At 41.4% G+C, this 27,955-nt stretch overlaps 3 protein-coding genes across 4 annotated transcripts; 2 read left to right on the plus strand and 1 right to left on the minus strand.

Annotated features, from left to right (window-relative positions):
- The first annotated feature begins 6,283 nt into the window (after positions 1–6,283).
- On the plus strand, positions 6,284–8,866 carry LOC122010610. The gene is made up of 3 exons (XM_042567127.1): positions 6,284–6,367; positions 6,415–6,700; positions 8,357–8,866. The coding sequence occupies exons 1-3, from the start codon at positions 6,284–6,286 to the stop codon at positions 8,509–8,511; spliced, it is 525 nt and encodes a 174-aa protein (XP_042423061.1). The 3' UTR covers positions 8,512–8,866.
- Positions 8,867–9,042: 176 nt separating this feature from the next.
- On the minus strand, positions 9,043–10,583 carry LOC122008023 (probable plastid-lipid-associated protein 11, chloroplastic). Of its 2 annotated transcripts, XR_006119165.1 has the most exons (4): positions 10,059–10,583; positions 9,889–9,954; positions 9,364–9,517; positions 9,043–9,257 (listed from the first exon to the last, which is right to left on the minus strand). XR_006119165.1 is itself a non-coding variant. In XM_042563599.1 (3 exons), exons 1-3 carry the CDS (start codon positions 10,544–10,546, stop codon positions 9,418–9,420), a joined length of 654 nt encoding a protein of 217 aa, XP_042419533.1. In that variant the 5' UTR covers positions 10,547–10,583; the 3' UTR covers positions 9,267–9,417. The 2 variants fall into 2 exon arrangements, 1 of the variants encoding a protein (XP_042419533.1); XM_042563599.1 differs by lacking the exon at positions 9,043–9,257 and having other exon boundaries at positions 9,267–9,517.
- A 4,400-nt stretch (positions 10,584–14,983) lies between these two features.
- On the plus strand, positions 14,984–18,088 carry LOC122008024 (transcription factor UNE10-like). Its single transcript, XM_042563600.1, has 5 exons — positions 14,984–15,756; positions 15,862–15,972; positions 17,271–17,336; positions 17,402–17,770; positions 17,862–18,088. The coding sequence occupies exons 1-5, from the start codon at positions 15,046–15,048 to the stop codon at positions 17,949–17,951; spliced, it is 1,347 nt and encodes a 448-aa protein (XP_042419534.1). The 5' UTR covers positions 14,984–15,045; the 3' UTR covers positions 17,952–18,088.
- The last annotated feature ends 9,867 nt before the right edge of the window (positions 18,089–27,955 follow it).

The following is a 27,955-nucleotide window of genomic DNA, read 5'->3' on the forward strand; positions in this document are numbered from 1 at the left end:
CTTCCGAGCTTCTACCCGGACCATATCAATGTAGCATCTCCGGGAGACCTTCTGTTTTTCCTTAACTTCCCCGACCTGCTAGCCAACAGGGAATTTGATCTTTTGATGGAAAGTAGAGACCGCAACCCTAAACTCATGCAGGGCTGGCCTTCCCAAGATGACATTATAAGAGGAGGGGGCATCCACCACTATAAAAGTGCTCCTCCTAGTGCGCACCAATGGATCGGTGCCCAGAGATATGGCCAGCTTGATCTGATCCATTGGCTTTACTTCGTTGCCTGAAAAGTCGTATAGAGAGGTGGCCACAGGCTGGAGTTCAGTGGCATCAATCTGCATCTCTTTGAACGCAGCTCTGAACAAAATATTAACCGAGCTCCCGGTGTCAACGAAAACCCGAGCCACTCGGTTGTTGGCAATAATGGCCTTGATGATAAGAGCATCGTCGTGAGGTAGCTCCAGACCTTGCAGGTCTTGCGGCCCAAAGCTGATGACAGAGCCAGCAGCCTGCTCCTGACTGCATCCGATGGTGTGGACCTCCAAGCGACGCACGTGGGACTTGCGCGCTCTCCCCGAATCTCCATTAGTCGGGCCTCCAGAGATCATGCCTATCTCTCGGATGACCACATTGTTGCGATTTTCTACTTCTCGAGCTTCTCCTGGTTCCCCAACCTGACCGGGCTGCTGAACATTGGATCCCGTTGGGTTGGGGGTGGGATCTACCTCCTAACCCAGCTGCGGCACGCTGCTCCTCCATCATTTTGAGCACTTGAGGGGCTAACTCCGGAGGCGGTAACCCTAGCTCAGCAGCTCACCTAGAATCCCAAGCGAACTGGAAGCAATGGTTAGTATCGTGAGTACGGGAACGATGATAAGTGCAGTATCGGGAGTTCCATGGTCCAAGTCGGGGGGCATGAACTGTCGCGACTCATGGTGTTGGTCTAATTTCCTGCCCGGGCTGAAAGAGAGGCCTGACTTCCCGTGCTCGGGGAAGGGGTTGGGCTGGCTGTTGAGGTGTTCGCCTCTCCGGTTTGTTAGCAGCGGCAGGCGTTCGGTCTACCTTCCTTCGAGCAGCTTGGGCCTCCTTCACGTTAATATAACTGGCCGCTCTTTCCAGCATACTATCAAAATTCTTAATTGGATCTCGAATAAGATCCCGGAAGAACTCCCCCTCTGCCAATCCGTGAGAGAAGGCGCTCATCAATATCTCAGAAGTAGCTGATGGGACGTCCTGAGCTTTTGATTAAATCGCTTGATATAGCTCCGTAGGGGTTCGACTGACCCCTGCTTAAGGGCAAAGAGGCAATGATTTGTTTTCTGGTACTTCCTACTACTAGCAAAGTGACGCAAGAAAACAGTCTTAAAATCCTAAAAGCAGGTGATGGATCCATGTGACAATCCATCAAATCATTTTTGTGCCAAGCCAGAGAGAGTGTTTAGAAACACTCGGCATTTAACAACGTCACTATATTGATGTAGCAAGGCAGCATTCCTAAATTTGCGCAGATGATCTTCGGGGTCCTTGCTGTCGTCATATTCTCCAATGGCTGGGGGTCGGTATCCTTTAGGCAACTTCTCCTCCAATATTCTGAAAGAGAAAGGCACCTTCTCGTCGGGTTCCACGTGGGGCTCCTCCCTAAGAATCATAGCTTTTCCCTTCCTTGAATCTCGTGGGAGGGAGCTTTCGGCCGCTGAGATCTGTGGTTGTTCTTTCTTGAAACTGGGACCGTTGGGCCCTGGTTGATAGTACCCCTGGTCAGGTTCACGAAAAAAAGCTTGGGGAAATTCTTCAGGCTGCTTCCTCTTAGAGCCCCAATCTGATACGGGAATGGGCTCCTTAGAGACCTCTGGTGCTCGGCGTGGTCGTGAGACAATTGCTTGTTTTTCGGAGGCCGCTCGCCTCTTGGCTTCTTTGAAGAGTTCATACTCTCCCACGGTTATGGTGACATTGATTCGACCCGACTCCTCCATCTTCTCGTTCCGGAACAGGTAGTTGTGTTCCCACAGACGGCGCCAAATTGATCCTGTTCAGAAGCTGAGTCGGATGAAGGCGGTCGCGGTGTCGCCGGTGTTGACGGAAAGTGGTTGGGCCTCCTAGATGACCTGGCAGCTTGCCGAAAGGCTCCCACGAGCGGCTGACGACGAGGATGACGAAGTTGCTAATCCTGCACACACTCAGACGAGCCCTCTAGTCGTTAGAGACCAAAAATCAGGGAAAAAGTCCCCGGGTCAGGCCCTCCGACGCTCAAGTCAGATACTTTTTCCCCAGAAGCGCAGAGAAAGGATGAAAAGTAAAGATGAGTAAGAAAATGACGAGTGAACGTACCTGCGTAAGGGACAAAGCATCCCTTTTTATACTGCCATGGGTGTTTCTGGAATCTGGCAGGTGCCAGGGAATGTCGGATGTCAGGCTTTGTTTGGCAGTGAATGACACATGGCATCTTCCCATAGGCTGGCGGAAGAACCGAAGGAGTAATCAGCCCCGACTGTTGGCATATTCCCTAACACTCTGATTATTTTCTGACAGGTGGTTATGATTCCCTTGTGTATTTGTCGTGTAGTGAATGGTCTCCTCAGTACGTGATCGCTAAACTGGGTCTTTGCACTTGCTGACCCTAACCTGGTGTCACCTCCAGACCTGTACCTCTAACCGTGCTTTATGCATCCCATGCTGCAGCTTCCCGACCAGCCCTGCCTCTTATTGCCCCGCGTATCGCGCCTTGTATGCCTTAGTTCGGCTCTGTTTATCCCGCCTCCAAAGCTATACGTCTGTTTGACTCCGTCTGACCTGACCTGTATGCCCCCATTCAACTTTGTTTATCCTGGTCCTGCCTCCATCCTGCACACTTTTGCCCCTGTATCTTGTGCTCCAAGCATATCAATCCTGCCCTGTATGCATCGGTATGCTTCCGCTTATCTTGAGTCTCAACCTGTATCCTTAGTAGACACACTCCCGACCTATATGTCTCGGTCTGCTTCCGCTTATCTTGAGTCCCGACCTGTATCCTTGGTTGGCCAATTCCGATCTGTACGCTACGTCCTGTGCCACAAGGCTATAAGCCCCGACTTGTATTCTTGGTTGGTCAATCCCGACCTGTACGCTACGTCTTGTACCACAAGGTTAGAAGCCCCGACCTGTATCCTTGGTTGGCCAATCCCGACCTGTACGCTACGTCCTGTGCCACAAGGCTAGAAGCCCCGACCTATATCCTTGGTTGGTCAATCCCAACCTGTACGCTACGTCCATTCTTAGGACATCATTCGTGCCTCACCCAACCCATCTTGCAATTGGGCCCCTAGCACTACACGTAGGTCGGATCTTTGACCTTCGTGCAGGCCAGTCTTTTGACCCCCACGTAAGCCTAACTTATGACCTCTACGTAGGTGTGACTTCCGACCGCCACATACGCTTGACTTTTGATCCCCACGTAAGCTTGACTTCTGATCAATACGTAAGCTTGACTTTTGACCATCTTATGATCTTGACTCGTGACCACCTCATCTCACCGACCCCACGATCATACATCATATCAATATGCAAACACAACATTTACAGTCGTCAAGTGCACAACAAATCACTCCACGATGTGAAGGCACATAGTATATGTTCTAACCATACTTCCACTTATAATATAGAAATGTGTCTACAAAGTCATCAAAACCAACCATTTGAAGTCAACAAATTGATCGTGTGGACCTTTATCGCAAGCAGGCCGTCTCAAGAAAATGGGAGATCCAGTTTAATTTTCAGATGACAGTCCTATCCAATATTTTTAATTAGATATAAAAATATTATATATGGATGGATAATTAAATGTACATGATTATTATCAATATTTAATATGCTATGTAAATTTATTAAATTGAAAAAATGACATATATAAACTAAATCTAATAACAAAATGTTGATATTGTTCACATTTTTTGTCATATAAAATTATCAATTAAATCATCATAATCAAGCTTAACTATCATTTTTTTTTTCAATAGAGGATATGACCAAATCATTCAATTTATCCTGTGACATAATTGAACGAAGATAATTCTTTATCAACTTCAACTTTGAGAGAGAATCAAAGAATTGAAAAGAAAAAGTGACTCGGCTTTTTCTTCACTCAAATTGATTTTTAATGGTGGAATATAATGAATTGTGGATGTAAAAGGTTTAATCAAGATGTGTCTCATGGTCCATGCGTAATTACAAAATAGGTGGAATGTTATAAATAACAAGGTAAGGATAAATATAAAATATAAAGTAAAAATATTATGTTAAAAAATAGAATAAATTTGAACAATTTCAAATCATGAATTGATTAAAATTAATAAAAAGAGATATTAATAATAAAAAAAAGGACTTATTTAAGGTTTTTTTTTGCCAGACCAATTAAAGATAAAATATTTGTTGGTCTGTCAAAAAAATTGATCCATTATAAAATTTAATAAAACTCTCAAATATAAATATAAAATCTTAATAATATGGAGGCCTCTAGAATAAGAAGACCCTAGGCAGTTGACTAGGTTGCTTCCCTCTAAAGATCCTGATTGCAAGGAGGAAGAAGGCAGTTAATTCATAGTTGGTTGGGTCTCTTGGTTACAATTGTTGGACTAGGACGATTTAATTACTCGAACAATTTGAATCATATCAATTTAAATATACCTCTCCTCAAGTTTTATCAATACCAATGACTAATAATTATTCATAATTTATTTTTTCTATGTTAATTTAGGAACAATTTGACGGAAATACTAAGAACTAACGAACCATCTTTTACTACTTAAGTTTATGTCAATTAGTCACGCCACTTGGTGCGAATTTAACTCATTGGTATTGTGCATCACTCAATCATCCATTACTCAGTATTATTATTATTATTATTAAGCAAATAAAGTCGATTCATTCATCTTCACCATCGTTGCCCGACTTCCGTCAAAGCGCTCTCGTCAAACATCGCCTCCTCTCCTCCAGCAACCTCCCCTTCACTCCCCTCTTTTAGCCCGCACTACTAACGAGCTCAGGCCTCGCCGCCTTCTTCTCTCCCAGTTAGTCCTCGCCTGCCTTTTTCTCTCCCACGACCAGCGAACTCGCCTCTGACCCAGACCGTCGGTGGTCGGAAGGCATCGCCAATCCTTCCTCTCGCCTCCTATGTTCTCGGCGTCTTGTATCCGAACCCAAAGCCTCGTCTTCCATCTCAGTGCCAGTCAAGTAAGAACTTAAATTTACTGTTTTTTTATCGCCAAAAAGTTGAAGCGCTCGCCCCTGCGCCCTGCCAGCCCTGACTGAGGAGGCAAGTGGTGGATGGGGGCGAGTTACACAGGTTGCAGGGATTTGCCCCGCCAAGCCCGAGATTCGACCCTAAGAACTCATGTGGCAAACAACCATCCATTTACCACCTCAGCTATGCTGGTGGGGGCAGTCTTCTGGATTTGTTTCTTTTTATCCCTCTGATCTAGTAGCTGATGGTTTGTTTCTTATTATTTGCTCAATGTTTTGGTGTTCCATGAACATTCATTCTGGATTTGTAAATGTAGATAGATGGTTTTGGGTTTCATTCACTTCCATGATCATACCTAAATATGGCTCTATATTCATTAGAAAGAAGTGGTTTTGTTGCGATTATATTCTTTTGTTACTGTGAGTAGGATGTGATTTAGTTATGTTAGATAATTTTTACAGCTACAAACATCAATTTTGCTATGCTGTTGAATCCATAACTGAAAAATTAGTAAATTAATGCAAAGCAATTTTAATTTTCATGTGCTATAATATTTGGTGTTTCCTAAATGAACAAGCTATTATAGTAAGTTTTTCCTCTTTAGTTACATGGAACTACCTAAGGCTGTAAATGAACAGCATGTTGCTCTTGGATAAGAGTTTGTTCAATGGTAAAAAAAAATATAAAACAAACAAGTTTGAACACTAGTGGGACAAAATTTGTGAACAATTTACAAATAAACATTTATTAATTTATCTAAATCTTAATTATAAATTTATTTCTCTATTTTTTATTTAAATATGTAAAATATAGTAATCTAGAAATTTTTTACAATCTTAAATTGTCTATCATATGTTAAAATAAATAAATAAATAAATAATGATCTTGCTTTGAATGGTTCATCTGTGATGCTCAATTATGTTATTTCTCATTTGAAAAAGTGATTGGTGCATTTTATACACTTTCATGTTACCTTTCCCTTTCTTAATATTCACCAAGGCCAGTTTTTAATGAGATAATTCTAAATAACTAAACAAAATCTTTGTGTTGGAATTAGACAGTCTAGAGTTGCAATGGATCCCGGCATGGAGCAACTTAGGCAAACTTTGGTTGAGGTTGAGACAGAAGCTGAGGAACTTCTTTTAGCAAGACACCAAGTTAGGACCTTTTCTAGCTTCTAAAACCAACTTATCAATCTTTCTAGGCTAATTACATCCTGTATCAACAACTTGTAGAAAATGATAGGCTTAGAAATGGTAATGGACAAGCTCTCACAGTTCTACGTAGGAGAGCACAAACAACAATGAGTAGTGTTCCATCACCCTTCGAAGTAATCATGCGAGAAATAGAGGGAGCAAAGGCATTAGTGAAGGAGATCTGTCCAACTTGTGGAGACCATGACTCGAAGGAACATACATGGATGATGTTTCCAGGATCATATATTTTTGTTCGCATGCCTTTCCATGCAACTCATACCACATTGGAAAAAGGTGAGCTTTTCATAAACACAATGAACAATATGTGTTTCAGAAAATTGATCTTTCGATAAACACAATGGACAATATGTTTTTTCATGACTCATGAATTTAAATTGATATCCAACTGTATGTCTTAGAATACTTGCATAACTAGACATTTGTATGAAATGCAAATTCACTTTTTTCAACCTCGTAGTATCTATGTCTAAATTAGATAAATGATAAACTGATAGCCTTTTGTATTTAGTTAGTATCACTAAACTAGTGACCTTATTACTCAGAATTCAATATGGGTATTCAATATGGATATCAGTATGAATGTTCAGCACATGATTTTTTTCCGCCCAAAATGATGGCACTAGGATTTGTTGAAAAAGAGTTCCAATTTAGGGCATAGGCACAAGGACAAATTATAATATTTATAGTTCAGCATTTTGGAAAGGCATAAAAGCTTAAGGCGCTTTTTGAAATGTTATATGGTATAGGGGCATTTTGAAAATTGCTAAAAATTTGGGTGGGGTGGGGTGGGGCGGGGGTGGAGGTGATAGGGCTCTTTGAAATGTTCCCAAATATAACTTAATCAGGTAATTCCCTCTATTCTCTTGACTCAAACCTTCCTTCTTCTCTAGCACCCTAACAGGAGCCTTCCGGTTCTCCTATCCCCCTGATGCAAGCAACCATACTGTCTCCTTCCTCTTCCTGTTCCAGTGACCTGAGCAGGATGCCTCCATGTGCATTCATCATCAAACTCCTCTCCTCCTTGACAACGCTGTCAGACTCCATTTTCTCCCTGCATGATACAAGCAGCTCGTATGGCCCTATTAATCTTCCTCAAATTCTTTCTTTGTCCCCTTGCTGTTGTAGATAAGTTTAATTGTTCGGAACTTCAATTGCCTTTTTAGATAAATTGTGATCTGTAACATTTACAATATTGTATAATGAAGAAAAAGGGAAAGCATGAAGAATATGTTTGATTTACTGTCTGGTCTACAACTCCTTTTCAATCTTACTCGCAGTTAGTATACTTGGTTCCAGTACTTTATGTAATGTTCAATCAACAAGATTGTAGCTAAGGCATCATGAAATGTCGCTGTGGTTCCATAATTAGGAAGTTCAGTTAAACACTTGAGCAAATTAGTTTGTGCATAGGATTTTCTCTGGATTCTTTAACTGTCTCTAGGAAGATAAATCTATTTTTGTTTAACATGATTATGAAAGTAAACCTGGATTTGATACTCAATTTTAGTACCCTTTCAGATTAGTTGTGGAAGTTCCTAGACTCCACCTCTTTGTGAATGTTGCTATATCAGGAAAATAACCCTCCTTCTCAAGCTGGACTTCAGTATGCAGCATAATTATAAAAATGTCATTATGGTGCCCTTCTTTCCAAGAGAGCAGATCTTCTGGTCCGCAATTTGCGGACCAGGGGATGGTCCACTACATGTGGACCTTTGATTTGAATGAACCCCACTTATTTAAAGATGGGGTCCATTCAAATCAAAGGTCCAGATCAGTGGACCATCCCCTGGTCCGCAAATTGCGGACCAGGAGATCCCGCCCCTCTTTCCAAACGTTTATTATTACAAATTATTGTTTGTCAATTTATACTGCATTCCGTCCAAATAATGTTCTGCTGACATTGTTTGGTTTGTTTTGTTTCTTGTTTAGATCAAGAATGGCTGGTCTGTGACACAAAAAAACTGCAGAGCTATGTGAAGGAAAAATCTCTTTTGATTTCAAAAAGAGGAGCTCTTGCTGACTGGATTAGTCCTGACCTCGTTAAGTCAATGGTCACATTAACAGATACACCTAAGTCAACGTGAGCCAGTATCTCAATTTTGTTTTCTTGTTCTTGGCATTTTTAAAAAAAAAATTGTGGAAAATGCACAATTCGACCTAATTTGGTACTAATATATATCCTTTTGTGTCAAACAAACACTGATTATTTAGACTCTAAGCCACTTCGAATTGTAGAGGTGCTTGCCCTTAGATTGACTATACTTTTTGTTCATGTGGATGAGCTTATTCTAGTTATAACCTGGCCTTGTGATAATTCTCCATTCAGGATGAGAACGATAAGGCTTAACCACTTTTAATAGTGCCATTATACCGATTTGAATTTCTGTACTTTGAACTTGCTTTACTTTCTTTCCTCTTAACTTACTGTCCATAAAAGTGTGTGACTCAAAACCTCACAATTAGCCTCTTGAATTTTCCTTATCTGTAAACAAATACTCCAATATTGTTGCTTTAGGATTTGTCAATTAACCAACTACGAATCATGGATTTTTTGCTTTGCTTGTTCAAAGTTGCTACCTGGGTTTTATGCTTGTTTCCATCTTCCACTTATGCACAAATATATCCTTTCTATGAACCATGATCGATAGCAGAGTTAGTCTGGGTGATCTACCCAGACTGCGGGCCACGAGCGGCGACACCGACACCCGAGCTATCCTCTTTTTCTTTTGATTGTGCCTTTTTTTCCACAGTAAATTTAACTTTTTCCCCTTCTCATCGCCCGGGAGGATTGTAACCGGCTCCGCCCATGACCATGATGAGTTTTATTGTTCTGTACAAGTTAAATAAATATATACAAATTAACTATTCTGTATGAACTAATGAAATCATCCAGATTCTTAATACACAAAAGTTGTTAAATCCATTGTCTATCATACATAAATGATATAGGAACTCCAAATGGAGAGATTCTGATGTCTTGAACCGTTACTTCATTCTTTCCAAGAGTAAGGAGCACGATCCACGACCAAGTAATCTCCTCGAATATCTTTCACTACTCGAATATCATCATCCAAGTATATAGATTCGAACCTACACAAAATGGATGAAACAAGTTTAGATTGAGAATTGAGCCAAAGACAGACGTACTTATTGAGGATGTGTTACATGGGAAGAAAAGTAAGGGCATGCATCTCTGCAACCACTTATAAACCCTAAACACCCTTGGGCGTAGCTGCGTTAGTATTCAAATAACAGACTTGCATCTATGAGTAAGTGAGTAGCGGCTGATATACCTTCTTTCATCTTACCACGGGGTTATCACATTTTGCATCAACTTATAAACCCTAAACTCCATTGGAATCATGCACATAATTAATGACTTTCGGAATAAAATTATATTTCTCGGATTGTACAACAAATATCAAAAGACAAAGCAGAGTCAAAAAGATAGAGTTATTCACCATCCTTGTCCGAAAGGGGGAAGTGGAATCTCCCAACCGCTCCCTCTCAGAACAGCACTAGTGAATCTGCTCGAATGTCGAGAAAACCTAGTCAGTTGAAGCAAAGGAGGAGCGACGTCGGAAATTTCAAAATTTCACAGGAGAATCGAGCAAGAAGCGATTCCATTTACGCAAAATTGACTCTCTGGGGCGACGCAACTTCGATCGAGGATCGCACGAAGAAAACTCCAGAAGGGGGGAAGGTGATCACGTTGTTCAGCGAGGCATTGCCCACGTCGATGACCTGGAGGGCGTCCCCGGTGCGGGTGCCGAAGAGATACGCGTTCTTGATGATGAAGAGCTGCTCCTTCTCGGTGGTCCACAGCATCCTCCACGTCCCGGAGAGGGAGGGTCCGGTCGTGATCTGGCCACCGCCGATTTCGCCGAGGGCCGAGATGGCGGCGACGATCTGGGCCCGCTTCGCCGGGTCGGATTGGGTGCGGAGGCCCCTGTCCTGGTCGGCGATGAGGGCGAGGAGGTCGGCCTTGGCTTCGAGGGAGGTGGCGCCGCCGGCGAGTGCTTGGGGAGGCGGAGGGTTTCCAAATCCACGAGGGTTGGGCCCCGGGAAGCGAAGAGAGAGGAGGCGGGGAAGCGAGGAGGGCATCGTCGCCATGGCCATGAGGATAATCCGAGGGAGCGGTGCGAAGGGAATACCGATTCTGGAAGCTTCCGCACCACACGCTTGAGTCATGAGCCATCATGGCCCAGCAACCGGCGCGGGCCCAAGTCGCCGCAGTCTCTTATGTTAGTTATTATCAACTAACTTGTCTTGTCGAAGTTCACCCCCATTTGGCTCCTTTTCGGTTTCTATTTGAATTTTTAAAAATAGTTTTAGATCGGTAAGTTTAAATTTTATTATAATTTGATGCTCAAGGCATCGTGTTGTTCTTTCTCCTTATTTATTCTTTCATTTGTTAGTTATTCTCGATTTGACAATCTACCAATCCATTTGGATCGACCAACACACTTATGCCAACTAGCCCTCCTTAACAGACTGTTCTACTCGACTTGCTTAGCACAATCAATCTATTGAATAACTAACCAACTTAGGCCACTCAAATTGCTTGCCGACTTGCACTCACAAGAAAGAACATCTAGAATGAATAGACTACCTTTGATTAGTCAATGTATCTAACTTATTGGACACACCTAGTTCGTCTGAACTGATCAACTTGTTTATTTTCTTGAACTGCTCTATCAACTTGGACCACCCTCAAATCACTCCGCCTGTCTAATCTTACCAGACTAGCCACCCACATAAGTTGATTTGACTACTCACCCACATAATCTAGTTATCTTAGTCGGTCTAACTAGTCCCTGAGGTAGATAATCCAACCTTATAGACTGGTTACTAGATAAATTCGGGAAGCATGGGTGAATCCTAGCATGACGCCTCAATCTCACCAGTGGTTCGAACTCTTTGAGCATTTAGAAAGATTCAAACCCTCGTTGCATATGAATCATCCTCAACGACTCAATTACATTCTTAGATTAACCATCCATTAAAAAAAATTCATAGAGTTAACATTTCATTGGAGGAAAATCTTTGAGTGCGTCGTTGCTAGAATTTGACCTTTAGATGTCTGATTAATCGCTTGAAGGATCTAACCATTGCGCTATTACCTATAATATTTTTAATCCTCATTTTTCATATTAAATCATAAATACAATCTTCATGTAATTTGTTATATAAGTCCCAAAAGTACCCATGGTAGATTTACTATAATAGCATAGAGATCAATTCTCTCGGTGGACATATGTATTTGGTGGAAAAACTTCTTTTACCCCTTAGTCCCTTGATGATGTTATAAAATGTGCCTATAATTTATCTATCTTCGCATAATAATCTGGAGACGGTGTAACCACCTTGCCAGAGTTTGTTATAGAAACTAGGAAAAGTTATATAAACCAACGAACATATCGCAAAGAGATCAGACAAAGGGAAATTTTTTTTGATAAAGTGAAACAAGAAAAAGGAAAAATAGCTGAGAGAGAAAAAGTATTTTGCTGGAGGAGCTCTTAAATCCGAAGAGAACACTAGTGTAGAACACGTCCGTACTGTAGAATGGTCAAAGAGACACTCGTGAAGATCAAATTTCTTTTCAAATTCAACTGCAAAACATGATGCACGAACTCAACAGCATAAGGATAATCGACATTGCATGTGGCTTATTAATGATAAGGCGTGTAAACAGGCATAGTTAGTTTCTATCAGATTGACATGATGGCATCTGCCTGCTTTCCTTATTCCTCCTTCATGATGAATTCCCAACATTTAGCCTTACCATTACAAGGACAAGATTCCCAAATCTTCCATTAATGTCGAATTAACGAGAGATGGGAAGGGGAAAAAAAACACAAAGCTAAAGCTAAATAGAACAGTATGGTTTTTAGTTTGCTGAGGAGGTAACAGCATCCAGTCTGATGGAGAAGTCAATCATTGCCAGTGTTCAGTGGGATCTGCCAGGATAAGGCATCCTTGTCAGTGGACGAAGGCTCTCGACGACCACACGCACTTATATGTCGATGCCTTCGCCCACGTCTGCTTTTGTGTATCCACACTTTGGTCATGGCCGTGTTGTGAACAGCAGAGGGGGCATCTCGTATCACATCACTGCGACTTGATTGTTAGCTAAGTTTCTAGGCCCTTACAGTCACTGACAGTGGAAGGAGGATATATGCAATCGGCATGTGTGTGTTCTAAGAGTGAATTGTGAACTATATTTACGGCTTAGTTCATCTCGAGGTAGGAATATTAAGCAAGTCTTCTTTGATATTGATTTTGACTTGGCATGTGAGCGATGGAGAAGTTGCATCCACTGAAATCGATAAGCTGCATTTAGAAAGAAAAAAAAACAGGTTTTTCTAATATCAGATATTTTTTGATCAGATTCTCTTTTTTAGAGAAATAGTTTGGTCAAAAATTAAAAGTGCACCTCTCTTTTTTAGAATCATATTATATGAGCATTTTTTTTATTAAAAAGGTACCCCATCCAATCAACCTCTATCACATGACACCGCTACTCTCAAGTATATTATTTCGCTTGCCACACACATATTAAATTCTGAATTAGTTTAGTATATACTATAATATGAATATTACTAAACAGTAACTACAATTTTATAACTATTACAACATAAATATTAGGTGAACATGTTGAATCTATATTCATAATTATTATAATGTAAATATTTTTTAATAAGTTAAGTATACATTAAATAACTATAAAATTATAATTGTTATAATATTCATAGCAGCTACAATGCATCCGATCGATTTAGGATTTAATATATATGATAGAAAATAATAATGTCAAATAATATACATGATGATAATTATATCATTTTACTAGAGCTAGTGGGTGGAATCTCCTTTTGATTAAAAAGTATAAAAGAGAATATCCCTTCAACGATTCTAATAAAAAAAAAGATGTCTTTTTAATTATTGCTCAATTATTTGAAAAAAAAAAAAAGGTGAAAGGGGAATGATTCTAAGTATCTATCAAGCCGGTTAGAATAGGCCAGCTGGGTGGTTCAGTTTGGTTGGTCAACTTCGTTCAGTTGATTAAAGCAAGTGGATTATTTTTTCGAAAGGATCAATCAGGTTAAGTGGGTTGATCAATTTGGTTGGATTAGTTAGCTCAAGCAAGTTAATTAGATCTAGTGGACTAGTCTAACGAATTAGGTGATCAATTCAATCAATTCGGCTGCTCTAAATACCAGTTGAATTGGTCTGGCATGACTAACTAGATCAACCTACTTGGATTGAGTAGTTTGTGAGCTAGTTAGATAGATCAAGACAATTGAACTGATTAAGTCCATCAAGCTAGAGAAGCAATACTTTTTATCTGACACTGGAAAAAAAACTTTCTATCAACAAAACTAAATCTTAGTGAAATAAAATATTATTTATAAATATTTTTAAGAATAAATTGTTTTAGCCTTGGGCCACTGACATAAATGCGATTGTAGGACACTTTTTGGACCATATGTTTTTAGGACAGCGAAGGCCACTGATCGAAAACGTTGACAGTGACTAATCGTGGAGTTAGCAGAAACAGAACATTCTGAAGGATAAACAGCGAATAGATAATCTCGAGCCCAAAAATAGCTACACACCTTCCCTTGCAAACACAGTTATCCATTAAGAATTAATCATAATAAATTTTTTTATATAAAAAACTAATATTTATAATTTTACATGCCTACAAGATTCCATCCCGAACTAGTCCAATCATCTTACTGAGTTGTCACTATCTAGGTCACACTTAACCAAGCTGCTAAGCTGAACTGGTCCTATGTCAATCTATGTCTGAGCTAACGGGTTGTCTGGCCAGCTGAGCTAATGAGTTACCGACTTGTTAACTTGCCGAGCTAATGAGTTGCTGAGTCATTAGGCCGAGCCGTCCAAGCTCATTTAGTCGGACTCAACGGACTATGAGAAAACATAGGTCATGATATAATAATCCTACTTTCATCTAATTTCTATCCCACTTTCTCCTACAGTATCTTACACAGTTACACTTATAAATTCTAGATATATACTTCGAAAAGAATAAAAAAAAAGGGGTTGGATATCTAGTATACTAGAGAGATACTATTTGGGGTACTAGATATCGAAGGAATTTCATTGGGACAACTTTGACAGGATTTTCGAACAGGAGCGTGAGAAGTTGATATGTTTTAAATTGAGAGGGGCTGATTTCAATATTTGCACCGAATTATAAAGGAATAACGAATGATAAGGCGACGGAAAAAGAAAGGCCCGGGAACCACGTCCTCATCTCCCTGCATGACATGTGGACGAGACGCGGGCTACGTGCTCACACCGTACCTGGCCGCTCATCATTTTCACTCATACTTTCTACTTCCTCTGCGGTCATACACTATACAACATACTATGCGATTCAACATTTTTATACTATGAGATCCGACGGCCGTCGTGAAAGATTCCCTCCTCCTCCCTCTCTCTTCGTCGCAATTCGCCCGTCGCTCGTCGCTGGATATTGTTGATTTATTTATTGGTTTCGGTATTTTTATAAATAGAGAGTTGGTCTTGATTCTCTTCCAGCTAAGTAAACGAGTGGAGGAAGGGATAGGGAGTGGCGGTGGATCGAGATGAGTCAGTGCGTGCCGAGTTGGGAGGTCGATGACCCGCCGCCTCCGCCGCCTTCCGCCCTTCATTCAGCCTGCGTCGGCGACGCCGGCCTCTGTGGCGGGGAGCTGGGAATGGACTACGAGATCGCCGAGCTGACGTGGAAGAACAGCCAGCTGGAGCTCCACGGCCTCGTCCCGCCTCGTAGGTCCCCAGTTGCCTCCGCCGCCGGAAGCGCGGAGTGGAGCAAGAACCACCGGAGTGGCACCCTTGAGTCGGTCGTGAATCAGTCCGCCGCCGGCGGAGGCGGCCGCCGCGAGCTGGCAAGCCACGAATTGGCGGACTGGTACGGCGGAGAGCCGCGCCACCCCCCGGGGGCGGCGGTCGACGCGATCGTCCCCTGCCACGACGCCGTCGCCAACAGCGGCGGCGCAAGGAAGCGGGCGCGAATGACGGGGGTGTGCTCGAGCCAGGGCAGCGCGGTGGGGTCCCTGGCCACCACGCTGATGACGCTGGACACGTGGAGGGAAGAAGAGAACGACGGCGGCGCGGCTGCCACCGCAACCACCACCGCCTATACGGCTGCCACCGCAACCACCACCGCCTTTACGGCTACCAACTCGACCTCGTCGGAGACGGAGAACACGAGCTTCGGGGGGAAGAGGAAGGTGCTGGGCGTCTACAACCACGTCTCCATCAGCCACACCAGCTCCGACACCAGCTCCGACACCAAGGTTATATATCCTCGCTCGATCCTCGATAAATCCTCTGAATTCCTTGTAAAACAGACAAAATCTGATTCGATTCCTCTGTTTCCGGCATCGATTCGTACGGCGAAGCATGATAGTTTCTGCGACGAAGTAGAGAAAACCACCAAAAGCGAGGCGGAGAAAGCTTCAGCCTCCACCAGAAAAAGCAGAGCCGCCGCCGTCCACAACCAGTCCGAACGTGTAAGTACACACATACAAATTTAGACACGTGCGCTCAGTTTCATCCCATTTGCAAAGATTTAGATCTTAATTGTTATTGGTTGGATCCTGCCCTTTTACCTGCGTTAGATTGCCTAACTTTATCTATTAATCTATAGTTTCTGATCCAATCATATCTAGTTTGTACTACTGTTTTGGGTAATGAATAATGATGGAGACAGACTGGAGACTTTTGTACTCCCTGTTTTGGGGATATAGAGGGAATATTTTTAATATAATTTAATAGTGTTTATTAGTTCAGTAATATTGCCTACAATATAATTATTCTAACAATATATAATTTAATAATACTATACAATAATTTTATCAGACATTTATACTCTTATTTCAATTTGTTTAATGTTTATTTTTAGTAATTTGTTTTCACCTTGTGTCAATCTTGAATCTAAATATCTTCAAAAATTTCTAAATTCTACTCACTTAGAAGTCAAGCAATTTTTTTTTCCAAATATCATAATGACAACTTGGCTTAATTTATTTTTTATGAGTTTGAGCTTGGTTCAAATTTGACTTAATTGTTTGAAACTTTTAAATTTTAAATTTATTTGATTAGTTATTGATCTTGATAATATAAACATATTTTATTCATTTTAAAAGTTTTTTTTTGTTTATTTAGCATATTAAGAGTTTTATTGATAAATATTATTTACAACTATTATATTATTCATGAATATTTTCACCAATAATAACGAACTAATATATATATTCAAACTTGTTTGTTTAGTTTAACAAGTTATTCAAGTTTATCCAATTAATTGATATGTGTATTGAATAAACTTAAATAAGTTTTTACTAAATCAAATACTAAATTTATTTATGAACATTTGGTTCATTTACCCCTAATGACTGAGTAGAAAATATAGGTTAAAGAGAGAGGATTCATTGGTCCAACAAGAGAGAGACATTCACAAGAGCCCCTCTCAATCTACAGATAAGATAGCATACTTTTTTAAATACAGATATAAGATTTTATTTCTAAAAGAAATGGATGAGATTTGAACAATTTTATGTGATAATTGGACAATACAAGTGTGCTTTGATGACTAAATAATGGCACCTTAAATTAATTGATAAGAAAAGGACTTTCTGATTGACATGTTGACATATCTTCTTTTACCAAAGGAAATTGAAAAACAAAACAAAACAAAAAAGAAAAGCAAAATATTTGTGGTGAATTATCATAAGTCTAATTATTGGAGATACAAGTTGCCAAACTTAATCAGTGAATGAATAATGACATTGGTTTTAATTATCTGCAGAAAAGGAGGGACAAGATCAATCAAAAGATGAAAACCCTACAGAAGCTGGTCCCTAATGCAAGCAAGGTACAAACTTGTAAATGTTTGAGTCATTGAATTGAATCACTAGTAATCCATTTATAACTCGCTAGACCGACAAAGCGTCGATGCTGGACGAGGTGATTGAGTACTTGAAACAGCTACAAGCTCAGATCCAGATGATGAGCAAGTTTAACATGATGATGCCGATGGCCCAGGCGGCAGCGATGCCGCAGCTTCAAATGCCGGTGATGACTGCCCACGTCCCCCAAATGCCTCAGATGGGAATGGGTTTGGGCCTGATGGACTTAGCTTCGATGAGTCGACCGATGCCTCCCCCCGCTTTTCCCCTCCTCAATCCGTCGGCGTTCCTCCCGTTCATGTCGGCTGGGGGTTGGGACGCCTCCGGAGATCATCGGCGTCTCGCCGGCGTCCTCCCTGATCCTTACACGGCCCTCATGGCTTGTCAAATGGCACAACAGGTAAATGATCTACGAGTCTACCGGTAATATATATAATTCATATGCTAATTGGTGGATCGATATTAATGCTGATTGTGTGTGGTTCTATCAGCAACCAATGAGTTTGGACGAGTACAGTAGGATGGCTGCATTGTTCCAGCAGTTTTATCAGCAGCAACCGCCGTCCAGTGCCAAGCAGTAGGATTCATGCCTTGTCTTGTGATTCCTTGTTTACACTATATAAATATACACATATATGTATGCATATGCATTATGTATATATGCATGTATTTGGATTCTCCAAGTGAGAGACTAATATTATGTGTTTTGTTCATTGAATTGCTGAGCCGGAAAGCTGCACTCTTCATTTTTTTTTTTCTGCAATATGATTTCTGGAATCAGTTTAATTCAGATCCTGAAAATTAAGGTTATTAAAACCGTTGTCAAAAGTGTAGCGAAAGACCAATAAATTTCTATCCAAAAAATTACGCACCGGGATTTTATTTAACCGGAATAAATAAAATCTTTCGCCCTCTTTTATGCAATTAAATAAGATAAACCAACCAATTAAATCACCAGTAAATCACAGAATAGGAGAAAATTAATGATACAGAATTTTTTAGCGTGGAAAACACTAAAGATGAGGGGGAAAACCATGGGCCCTTGGGTCATCTAAATCTTCCACTAATAAAACTAATACGTACTTCAAGTTCTTCTCCAAAAAGCAACTAGAGACAAATACAAGTAAAATAGGAAAGAGGAGAAATCATGATCCAAACCACTAATCTTGTTACCCAAATCGTCACGAGCAAGGACTAGGATCATTAGCACATAAGATTGGGAAGGATGAATCATATGATTTTAAAAACAATTCTTTTTTCACTTTTAAAAAGGATGAATGCGCAACGGAAAAGACAGATAAGTAGGAAAGAAAAACTAAACACGACGATTTACTTGGATCGGATCGATGATTCCTACTCTAAGACTCAGCCTTTTGAACCTTTTCGATGAATAATTCACTAATCAATCGTAATTCAATACAATGAGAAGGAAAAAGAAAGTGTAACAAACCTACACTTCCTTGTGCAAAAATAATTAGTTGTAAAGTAAAAGTTACCCAACACAAAGATGAAGAAATTGTTAGCTCGGGTGTTGGAGTTTGTCCGTCCATAGTAGTCAGTTGAAGCAATGTTGCAGCACAACAGCAATACAAAGTCGGAGCAACCGGACGATCAAGAATGAGCATAGAAAAGTTGTTAAGAAACTCCTAACTGAACTCTCCTTTTAAACATTGTTGGAGACACCTCCAATGGTTCAGGGCGCTTCCAACGGTGCTTATCTTATCCGAAGGCTTTGATCTTTATCCACACGAGGACGTCTCTATTAGTTTTGAAGTGCCTCCAATGCTCTTCGAGGTGTCTCTAGTCGGCTCTAAGGTGCCTTCTTGAAGTGAAATTTTATCTTTGAAACTTATCTGTAGAGAAAAATCATGACATTAAAAAATTCATCAAGGAGCTCCCTTGGAATCCAATAGCAAAGTTCATTAGAAGCCCTGCGTAACTTTGAAGATTTTAAAACCAATTTCTAATCATTCTCTATTGATACTCCTAATAATATGAGATTATCATAAATCGACCAGGTTGCACCAATAAGTATAAAAGGAGTTAGGTTGGATATGCGATGGTTAAATTCGGGAAAGTGTGCGTAGCGTGTTTGATGCTCAAACACAAAACCAAAGGGTGGTTCGGAGTTAGAGTTTGAGCCAAAGATCTCTCAGGGATCGAATATGAGCCATAGAGCTTGGGAATTGGAGAGTTGGAATCATATGGTGACCAAAAATGGAAGTCGGGGTCAAAGGTACTCGAAAATCGGAGTAGAATTCATAGGGTGCTCGGGAATTGGGTTTGGAGCCAAATGACACTCGATTTTAAAGACCGGTGTTCATGAACAAACGGTTCGTACTATCAAAATAAGGATTTGACGAAAAGAGATCACAAAGTTTTGGAAAGAAGTCATATGCAATAATCGCGACCAATAATGACGGATGTTAATGCTTGTTAATAATATGAAGCATTATCAAGAGAAGAGATCATGAGGCTTTAGCTCAATGGAAAAATAATGGTGGTCGATGATTGTTGCGATAGGAGAATATTAATGAATGTCGTTATGACAAGAAAGTTATAAAAGAAAAATGATTGTTCAAAGAAATATAGGTTCAATCTCATACATTCATCTCTTTCGATGTACTATTTTCTATTTTCTATGATGGTTTTCTTCAGCCCCCCCACATGTCCTGTGGGGCAATAATCATGTTGAGTTGTCCATCAAAGTCAAGGTGAGTCAAGCATGACCCAAAAATGATTGGATATAACCCAAGTGAGACTCAAGTCCAATCAGATCAACTTGGACGCCGACGTCTACCCTGGCTGTCTCAAATCTTAATATCATCTCTCAATCTCGGCTCTCAATCATTGACATCATCTCTATCTCGGCCCTATGTCACCGACACCCTCTCTTAGCACTGGATCCCGACATCTATCATGGCTTAGCCCCCGGTCTCATCATCATCTCTCAATCTCAACTCTCAATTGCCGAAATCCTCTCTCAGCATTCGACGACTCTTACTCCAAGCCCTGCACTTGCTGATTGCTTTCATTGGGCAATCACTATAAGCTCAAGAATATTATAAGAATTTTAGTATAATGTAATAAACTAAAATGTATCGACAACAAGTAGAGTCTAAGCTTTGTCGGAGTAGCCTTTCGGCGTCATGGAGAGCTTCTTGGAGCAGTGCGTGAGAACAAAAGTAAGAGTAATTGATGATTTGAAGCTGCTGCTCGAACGCCTCTTTATATAGGACCTCTCCGGACACTTGGAGTGTGTTGACGTGGCCACACCTCATCGAAAGTTTATCCCGTAAACTTTATCCACCTCTAGGCACCCGGACCGATCCAGGTTCCTAGATCGCTGACGTGGGTTTTTCAGTTGAAGCATGCCACTTCAGCCCGTCGTTTGGGTGTCTATCCACCTGTCCGAGCACCTGGAGCACATTTGGACACTTGGACAAGCTCCGGGCACCTGGACAAGCTCCGGGCACTTGGAGCCTCTTTTCCCCCTTTGATTTTTTGCAATATACAGTTAGTTCAACAAGCAATAATATATAAAGTAAAGTAATATTTGATAGTCTCTGGACTGTCCAGTCTTGACTTTGAATTTCGTTGAAACTCTAAGTCGGACAAACGCCTAGTATTTCCTCAACCGGGAACGCGTCCTCATTGGATCTCTCCTCTAGTTGCTTACCTCCACTTATCTCGAACACCTTCAGCTATTTGAATAAGGAGCTGGATGTGTGTGTTGCCTTGCTTGATTAAAGTCGAGTTCCGAGAGGCAGGGCCCTGGAAATCACTTGGTCTAGCGAAACCAACAACAGGTGATTCTATTTGTTCTGTGGCCTTGACAACTTCTTTATATGAATTTGTTCCTTTTGTAATACAGCAGTTGTTGTTCATAAAGTTGTCCACCTCTCCATCTTGTGCAACAATGCCTCTACTTTGTGGATCTTCTTGTTAAGTCCTTCTGCTATCTTAATGGCTTCTCCTTCAAGCAACTTTGGTTGAGTCGCTATTTCCACTATGAACTCCCTAAGTTTCTGTTTTGTTAAAGGTTTGTTTTCTGTATAGACAAAGGTTAGGTTACTCAAAGCAATTTTTAGTCCTTGGACTTCTTTTTCAAGGTCTTGACATTTCTCGAGTGGTTGTTTGAAGTTTTTCAGGTAAAGTTTGGAGAACAAACAAGTTCTGTCGTAAACTATAGCTAGGTTATTAGCTAATTAATTTGTGGTGACTTTGGTGATAGTAGTAAGGCTAAGGTATTCAAGGTTGGATGTTCGGGAATTATCATACCAATTTTGAATTACTCTTTTCCAAGCTTTAGACATAGATTATAAACATAATTAGAGGTTGTTAGTGTTGGAACCCCAAGGTTGTTTTGATGTGATCAAACAAGTTAAGTTAGGTCATGTTAGTTTTTGATCCCTGTGTCTAAGTGTACAGGAGCTTAGGAGCACAGGAAGTCGAGCGGAAGATGCGGCTAGCAAGAAGGATGGCACGGGAAGGGAGTCATGGGCTTAGTGCATAGAGGGGCGGGAGAGCTGCGGAAGAATACACCAGTGGATGAGAAGAACATGTACGACGTTCGAGGGACGAGAAGCCAGAGCAGAAGCCTGCTCGAGGAGAAGGCCGAAATTGGGTTCGGGTGAGTCGGTTGGCCGAAATCACCCAAGCGAACAGAGCCGGAGTGGAAGACCCGAACCGAGGCGAGCAGCACTGGAGCAGAGAGCTTGGACTGAAAAAGTCAACCTGGTTGGCCGTAAGGGTTCGGGTTCTCGGACCCATTTCGGGCGCCCGGACCCATTCCGGGCGCCTGGACCCATTATGGGAGCCCGGAACCTCTTTTTATCCACGGTCGACGTCGATGTTGACCATTGCAAAGGAAATAAAATTTTATCCCCTTCCAGGCACCTGGAACCCTTCTAGACGCCCCGACCAAAGCTATGAATACAGTCTTGGTCCAGAAGCTTAAAAACAACAAGAATTACTGAGCAACACTTGTATACGCTTTCCACTTTGTTTAGCTTCTTTATTTTTGTACGTAAATTGTTGTAAAGAGGCTTCTTCGCCTGAAGCAGAAAGTAGTGTGATTCATTTCCTTGGATTAACAACCTTCCCTATTGTACAGCAACAACAACAACAACAATAACCAAGCCTTTTCCCACTAGGTGAGGTCGGCTGTATGAATCCTTTTACGCCATTGAGCCCTATCTCCTATTATATCATCATCTATATTTAAATAAATTTTATCTTGTTTTATTGTTGCTAACCAAGTCTTTTTTGGTCGTCCTCTTCCTCGTTTGATATGCATGTTTATCATAGTTTCACATCGCCTAACTGGAGCATTTATTGGTCGTCTAAGTACATGTCCATACCATCTTAAACGTGTCTCTCGGAGTTTGTCCTCAATAGATGTAACTCCGACTTTCTCTCTAATGCTCTCATTCCTTATTTTGTCCATCTTCGTATGTCCACACATCCACCTTAACATCCTCATCTCTGCAACTCTCATATTATGCTCATGTGCTCGAGTCATAGCCCAACATTCAGCTTCATATAACATAGCAGGTCTAACTGCGGTTTTATAGAACTTACCTTTAAGTTTAAGAGGTACTTTATGGTCACATAAAACACTCGACGCTCCCCTCCATTTCACCCATCCTGCTTGTATTCTATGTAAGACATCTCTCTCAATCCCTCCATCATTTTGTAAAAATGATCCTAAATATTTAAATCTCTCGATTCCGGGCAACTCGTCCTCTCAATTTCCAGTAGGTCAAGGTTGACCTAGTTGACCAAGCGTAAACCTTGGTCAAGGTTTCGATGTTTGACAATACAGAAAGACATGTAGACATGGACAATGCAGGTGCAGTTGTCCATACGGAGAGATACTGATCAAGGTCTGATCAGGTTGAATGAAGAAGAGTCAAGTAGGTCAAGGTTGACCGGATACTTGACTGGGAAGTCCTAACGGGGATGTTAGGCAGAATGAAAATCCTAGTGAGTGAAGCTAGGTGAAAGGGAAAGTCCTGGTGAGTGAAGCCAGGCAGTTGGAAAAGTCCTGGTGAGTGAAGCCAGGAAGTCAGGAAAGTCCTGGTGAGTGAAATCAGGCAGTTCGGAAAGTCCTGGTGAGTGAAGCCAGGCAGTGGAAAAGTCCTGGTGAGTGAAGCCAGGCAGTTGGAAAGTCCTGGTGAGTGAAGTCAGGCAGTGGGAAAGTCCTGGTGAGTGAAGCCAGGCAGTTGGAAAGTCCTGGTGAGTGAAGCCGGGCAGATTGGAAAACCTGGTGAGTGAAGCCAGGTGAAAACCCTAGTGAGTGAAGCTAGGTGAAAGTCCTGGTGAGTGAAGCCGGGCAAGGGAAAATCCAGATGGATCAAGGGTGATCAGACATCTGGTATTGTGAAGGTCAAGTAGGTCAAGGGAGTGACCGGATACTTGGCACGAAGAGAAAAGTCCAAGTGGGTCAAAGGGATTGACCGGACACTTGGTGGGGAGTCTTAGCAGGTCAAGAGAGTGACCAGATGCTAAGCATGATGTATCAATAGGTCAAGGTTGACCGGATGTTGGTTTGGAAGGTTTGGGACTTGGTTCGGGCAAAAACCAAGCTCTGGATCGATTAGTGGATCGATCCAGTGATACACTGGGTATCTGGATCGGTCTGGTGACCGATCAGTAACCAAACAGTAGCCTACTGACTGTTATCTGATCGGTCTGCAGACCGATCAGGAAACAACGATCAGAAGGCAAAAATTTTGGGAGAAAAGGAAGGGAATGCATGCTGATCGGTCCCTGGACCGATCAGAGGAAGCTCTGATCGGTCCCCAGGACCGATCAGAGGTATCCTGGACCGATCAGGCTTCAGCCTGATCGGTCCAGAACTATCCGTTGTGAGCCAACGGTCTTCTGTCTTCTGGCTTCTTCTTCGCAGGTGGATGCAGGTATAAGAGGGCTGAGGGCTTCTACAGTGCAGTAACTCTCTCACTCTTCTTCTAGTCCGAAGCTTCTGCTTCTTCACTGTTGTGCTCTTGAGCTTTGCTGAGCTCCGAAGCTTCGGGTGAGCTTCTTCGACTGAGTTGCTTGTTGGCATTCGTCCGTGAAGTTGGTGCTTCATCCGGGACTTCAGTCGACGAGAAGGCAAGCGAGTATTTGTACATTCATTGTATATTTTATTCTTGCTCTTCTTTGTATTTCCATATTGCTGTTGTAAGTTATTGTGGCGAGGTTTCTCCACCCACAAGGAGTACTTATTAGCCGGTTCTCCGGGGACTCATCCACCGACGGATTGATAGGGCTCGTCCACCTTACGGGCACGCCGAGGAGTAGGAGTATCACCTCCGAACCTCGTTACATCCATCGAGTTTGAGGATTTGGGGCGGCTATTCACACCCCCCCTCTCTAGCCGAGATCATCGGTCCTAACAAGTGGTATCAGAGCGAGGTCGCTCTTCGCCGGATTAACACCCGAGGGAGCACAAGCTAGAGATGGATCAACTCGGAGAAGACATCACCATTCCACCTTTCTATGATCGCGACGACTTCGCGTTTTGGAAGGTAAGAATGAAGTACTTTCTTATGACTAACCTTGAAAATTGGAGTTGTGTTCAATTAGGTTTCAAGCCTCCGATGGACAAGAAAGGAGAAACCCTAGAGAAGAAGGAGTGGACCAAGGAACAAGTCCATCAATCCCTAGTCAACGATGAGGTATTGAAAATTTTTGAATTTTCTTTACCTAATGATGTTTTGTGTAGGATAGGTGGATATAACGATGCCAAGGAGTTGTGGAACAACTTGGCAAAGTTTCATGAGGAGAACTCCACTTCAAGCCATGAAGAGGAGTCAAGCGAGCCAAGGAGTTCACATCATGGAGGGATGGATTTAGAAGTTGAGGGCTACTCAACATCTAAAGAAGAAGAGGAGGAGAGTTCTTCTTCAAGTTCGGAGCAAGAAGAAGAAGCGTCTACCTCCGGAAGGGATGAAGGAGAGAGCGTTCATCCATCCTCAACTCTAGGTAACTCAAGCCATTTAGTTTCTAGCAAATTACACATAATGTGCTTTGAGTGTAGGGAATTTGGACATTACAAGAGTAAATGTCCAAAGAGGGTTAGAAAGACTCCACCGGCGCCAAAGGTCAAGGAAGCCGGAGTCCCAACACGCAAGGGCAAGGAGCACGTGGTGTTCTTCCAATGCAAGCGAAGGGGACACTATAGGAGCCAATGTCCAAGGAGGAGGCAATCTCACAAGGACAAGAGACCGAGCACATCGATAGGGGGAGCTAAGGCAAACCCTAAGGTAATCTCTAAGGCACATTATTGCAATACTAGTAAGATGCATGCTAGTAGTTTGATTGCAATTGACAATAATGATAAGCATGATAATTATAGAAATCGATACACATGCTTAGGTGCCAAACATGTGAGCCTAGATAAGGATAACACTAGGAAAGCCAACCCTAGGATCAACTCATCTAAGGTTAAGGGAAACCTAGATAGGAATCCCAAAACTACTAGACATATGCCTAGGAGTACCTCAAAGAACAATGACAAATTAAAACTTGAGGTATTAGAAAAGGAGAATCAAGTCTTGAGGTCAAGACTTGACACTTTAGAAAAGACCCTTAAAAATTTAGAGAAGTCAACTCTAGGGTCTAAGGGTCAAAAACCCAAGTCCAAGGACATGAAAGGTTTGGGTCACAAACCTAAGTCCCAAGTGGTCAAGCCCACTTATCACAATGTTCCATTCGATTATGGAACAAGACCTAGGGCTAGAAAGACCATCACCAAGGTCACAAGGGGGTCACCCCTAGAGTTGATCTTGATGAGTCCCAAATGACCAAGGCTTCAAAGCTTAGGAGGGTCATTAGAAGGGTTGCTAGGGAAGTCATCCCTAGTGAATACTTAGTGAACCCAATGAGCTCCAATAGGTATTGGGTTCCTAGTAGCGTGATTTCATCACACTAGATGAGTTAGGGTGTGCCAACCTTACTTGAATAGGTAGTTAACCTAATCATGGCAAAAGGTGGCACTTTAGGAATTTTCAAGGTGTAATCAAGCCTTGAAAATGAAATGGAAAGCTATTCCTAAGGTGATTAGGATGTGCCAATCACATTTGAGGAGTTCTCTAGAGTCGATTGTCACATAGTGATCTAAAAATCTTTGGTATATGATTTTAGGTCTATTACTCTTAGGAATATAGAACCTATGGTAAAATGATCAAAACTGTCAAAAATGGCAACTAAGGCTAGAATTAGGTATTTCCTATACCTTTACATGTTATTTGTCATATATTGTTTGTCATATGCTATGTCATGACATCATATTTATTTTATGATCATTTAAAATGTCATGATAATGCTTAGGTTGTTTAAATGTCATGCTTTATTTAAGTTTTATACTTTATGCCATGACATCATGACATTGGCACATGTTATTATGTATGATATCATTTTATGCCATGTCATCTTCTCTTACATTTATAATCAATGAAATTGATTTAAGGTTAAAAACACAATTTGATATGGAGATCAAATTGATGTTTAGAAAATGCATGAGACCTTAGCCTAAGATAACCTAAACCCATATCTCACATCAAAATTGACTTGGATGTGTTTGATACACCTTAGATGTGTGTGAGATATTAGGATGATGAGTTAGGAACAAGGTGCATAGTTCTTGTACCTAGATGAGCCTAATTCAAAATTGGGGATCATAGGGAAAGCTTGTGTACAAGTCATGTACATTTAGCCCTAAGATTGTGGTCCTAAATTAAAGGGTTTAAAATCATTTCAAAATTGATTTGAAAAACCTTGATGAAGCTTTTCTAGTGATAGCATTCATCATTGAGTAAAGTGATACAAAGATGAGTTAACTTTGAGCTATTTCAAAGACTTGTGAACTTTGTATCAAGATTGAAAAATGGAAGTTATTTTCATAGAAAACTATTTTTCCTTGATAGTATATGTTATGAGGAATGTATCCTCAAAATTTCATAATTTTTGGAATTTTCTGTAATTTTCTAGGAGTTTCTGAATTTCGGGAGGAAAATCAGAAATTCTGATATCAGACTTGTGGACCGATCAGAGAGGATTCTGATCGGTCCAGGAAAGTGTGGATCGGTCACTAGGACCGATCCAGGAGAGTGTAGATCGGTCTGGTGACCGATCCAGTGAAGGCTGATCGGTCTGGTGACCGATCAGCGCGTGCCAACTTGCTGATTTTCGACTGTTTTGTCTGAAATTTCAGCTGGGAGTTGGTGTTTTGGATTTCTAAAGGTTTAAAACTCTCCAAGACATTGTTGGTGCAATGGTCAAGGGGGAGTTGACCTTTAGGAGGAGTTTTACCTATTAGTCAAGGAGGAGTTGACTTTTAGGGGGAGTTTTTACTCGTCGAAATTTTTGAGGATGAGTGATATGTGATTATCACTAAGTTGATTGTTGAATTTAGTATCAAGGGGGAGATTAAGGGTTTGAATGAAAGGTATGGGACTTTCATTAGGAAGAAACTCTTGACCTTGATTCACTCCTTTTGATGTGTGTCAAAAAGGGGAAGAATGTCTAGAGAATGTTCAAGGAAGAACATTGGAGTTAGTGGGAGAGTTTGTTGATC

Source organism: Zingiber officinale, chromosome 8A (genome assembly GCF_018446385.1).
Source record: "Zingiber officinale cultivar Zhangliang chromosome 8A, Zo_v1.1, whole genome shotgun sequence".
Lineage (NCBI taxonomy): Eukaryota > Viridiplantae > Streptophyta > Magnoliopsida > Zingiberales > Zingiberaceae > Zingiber > Zingiber officinale.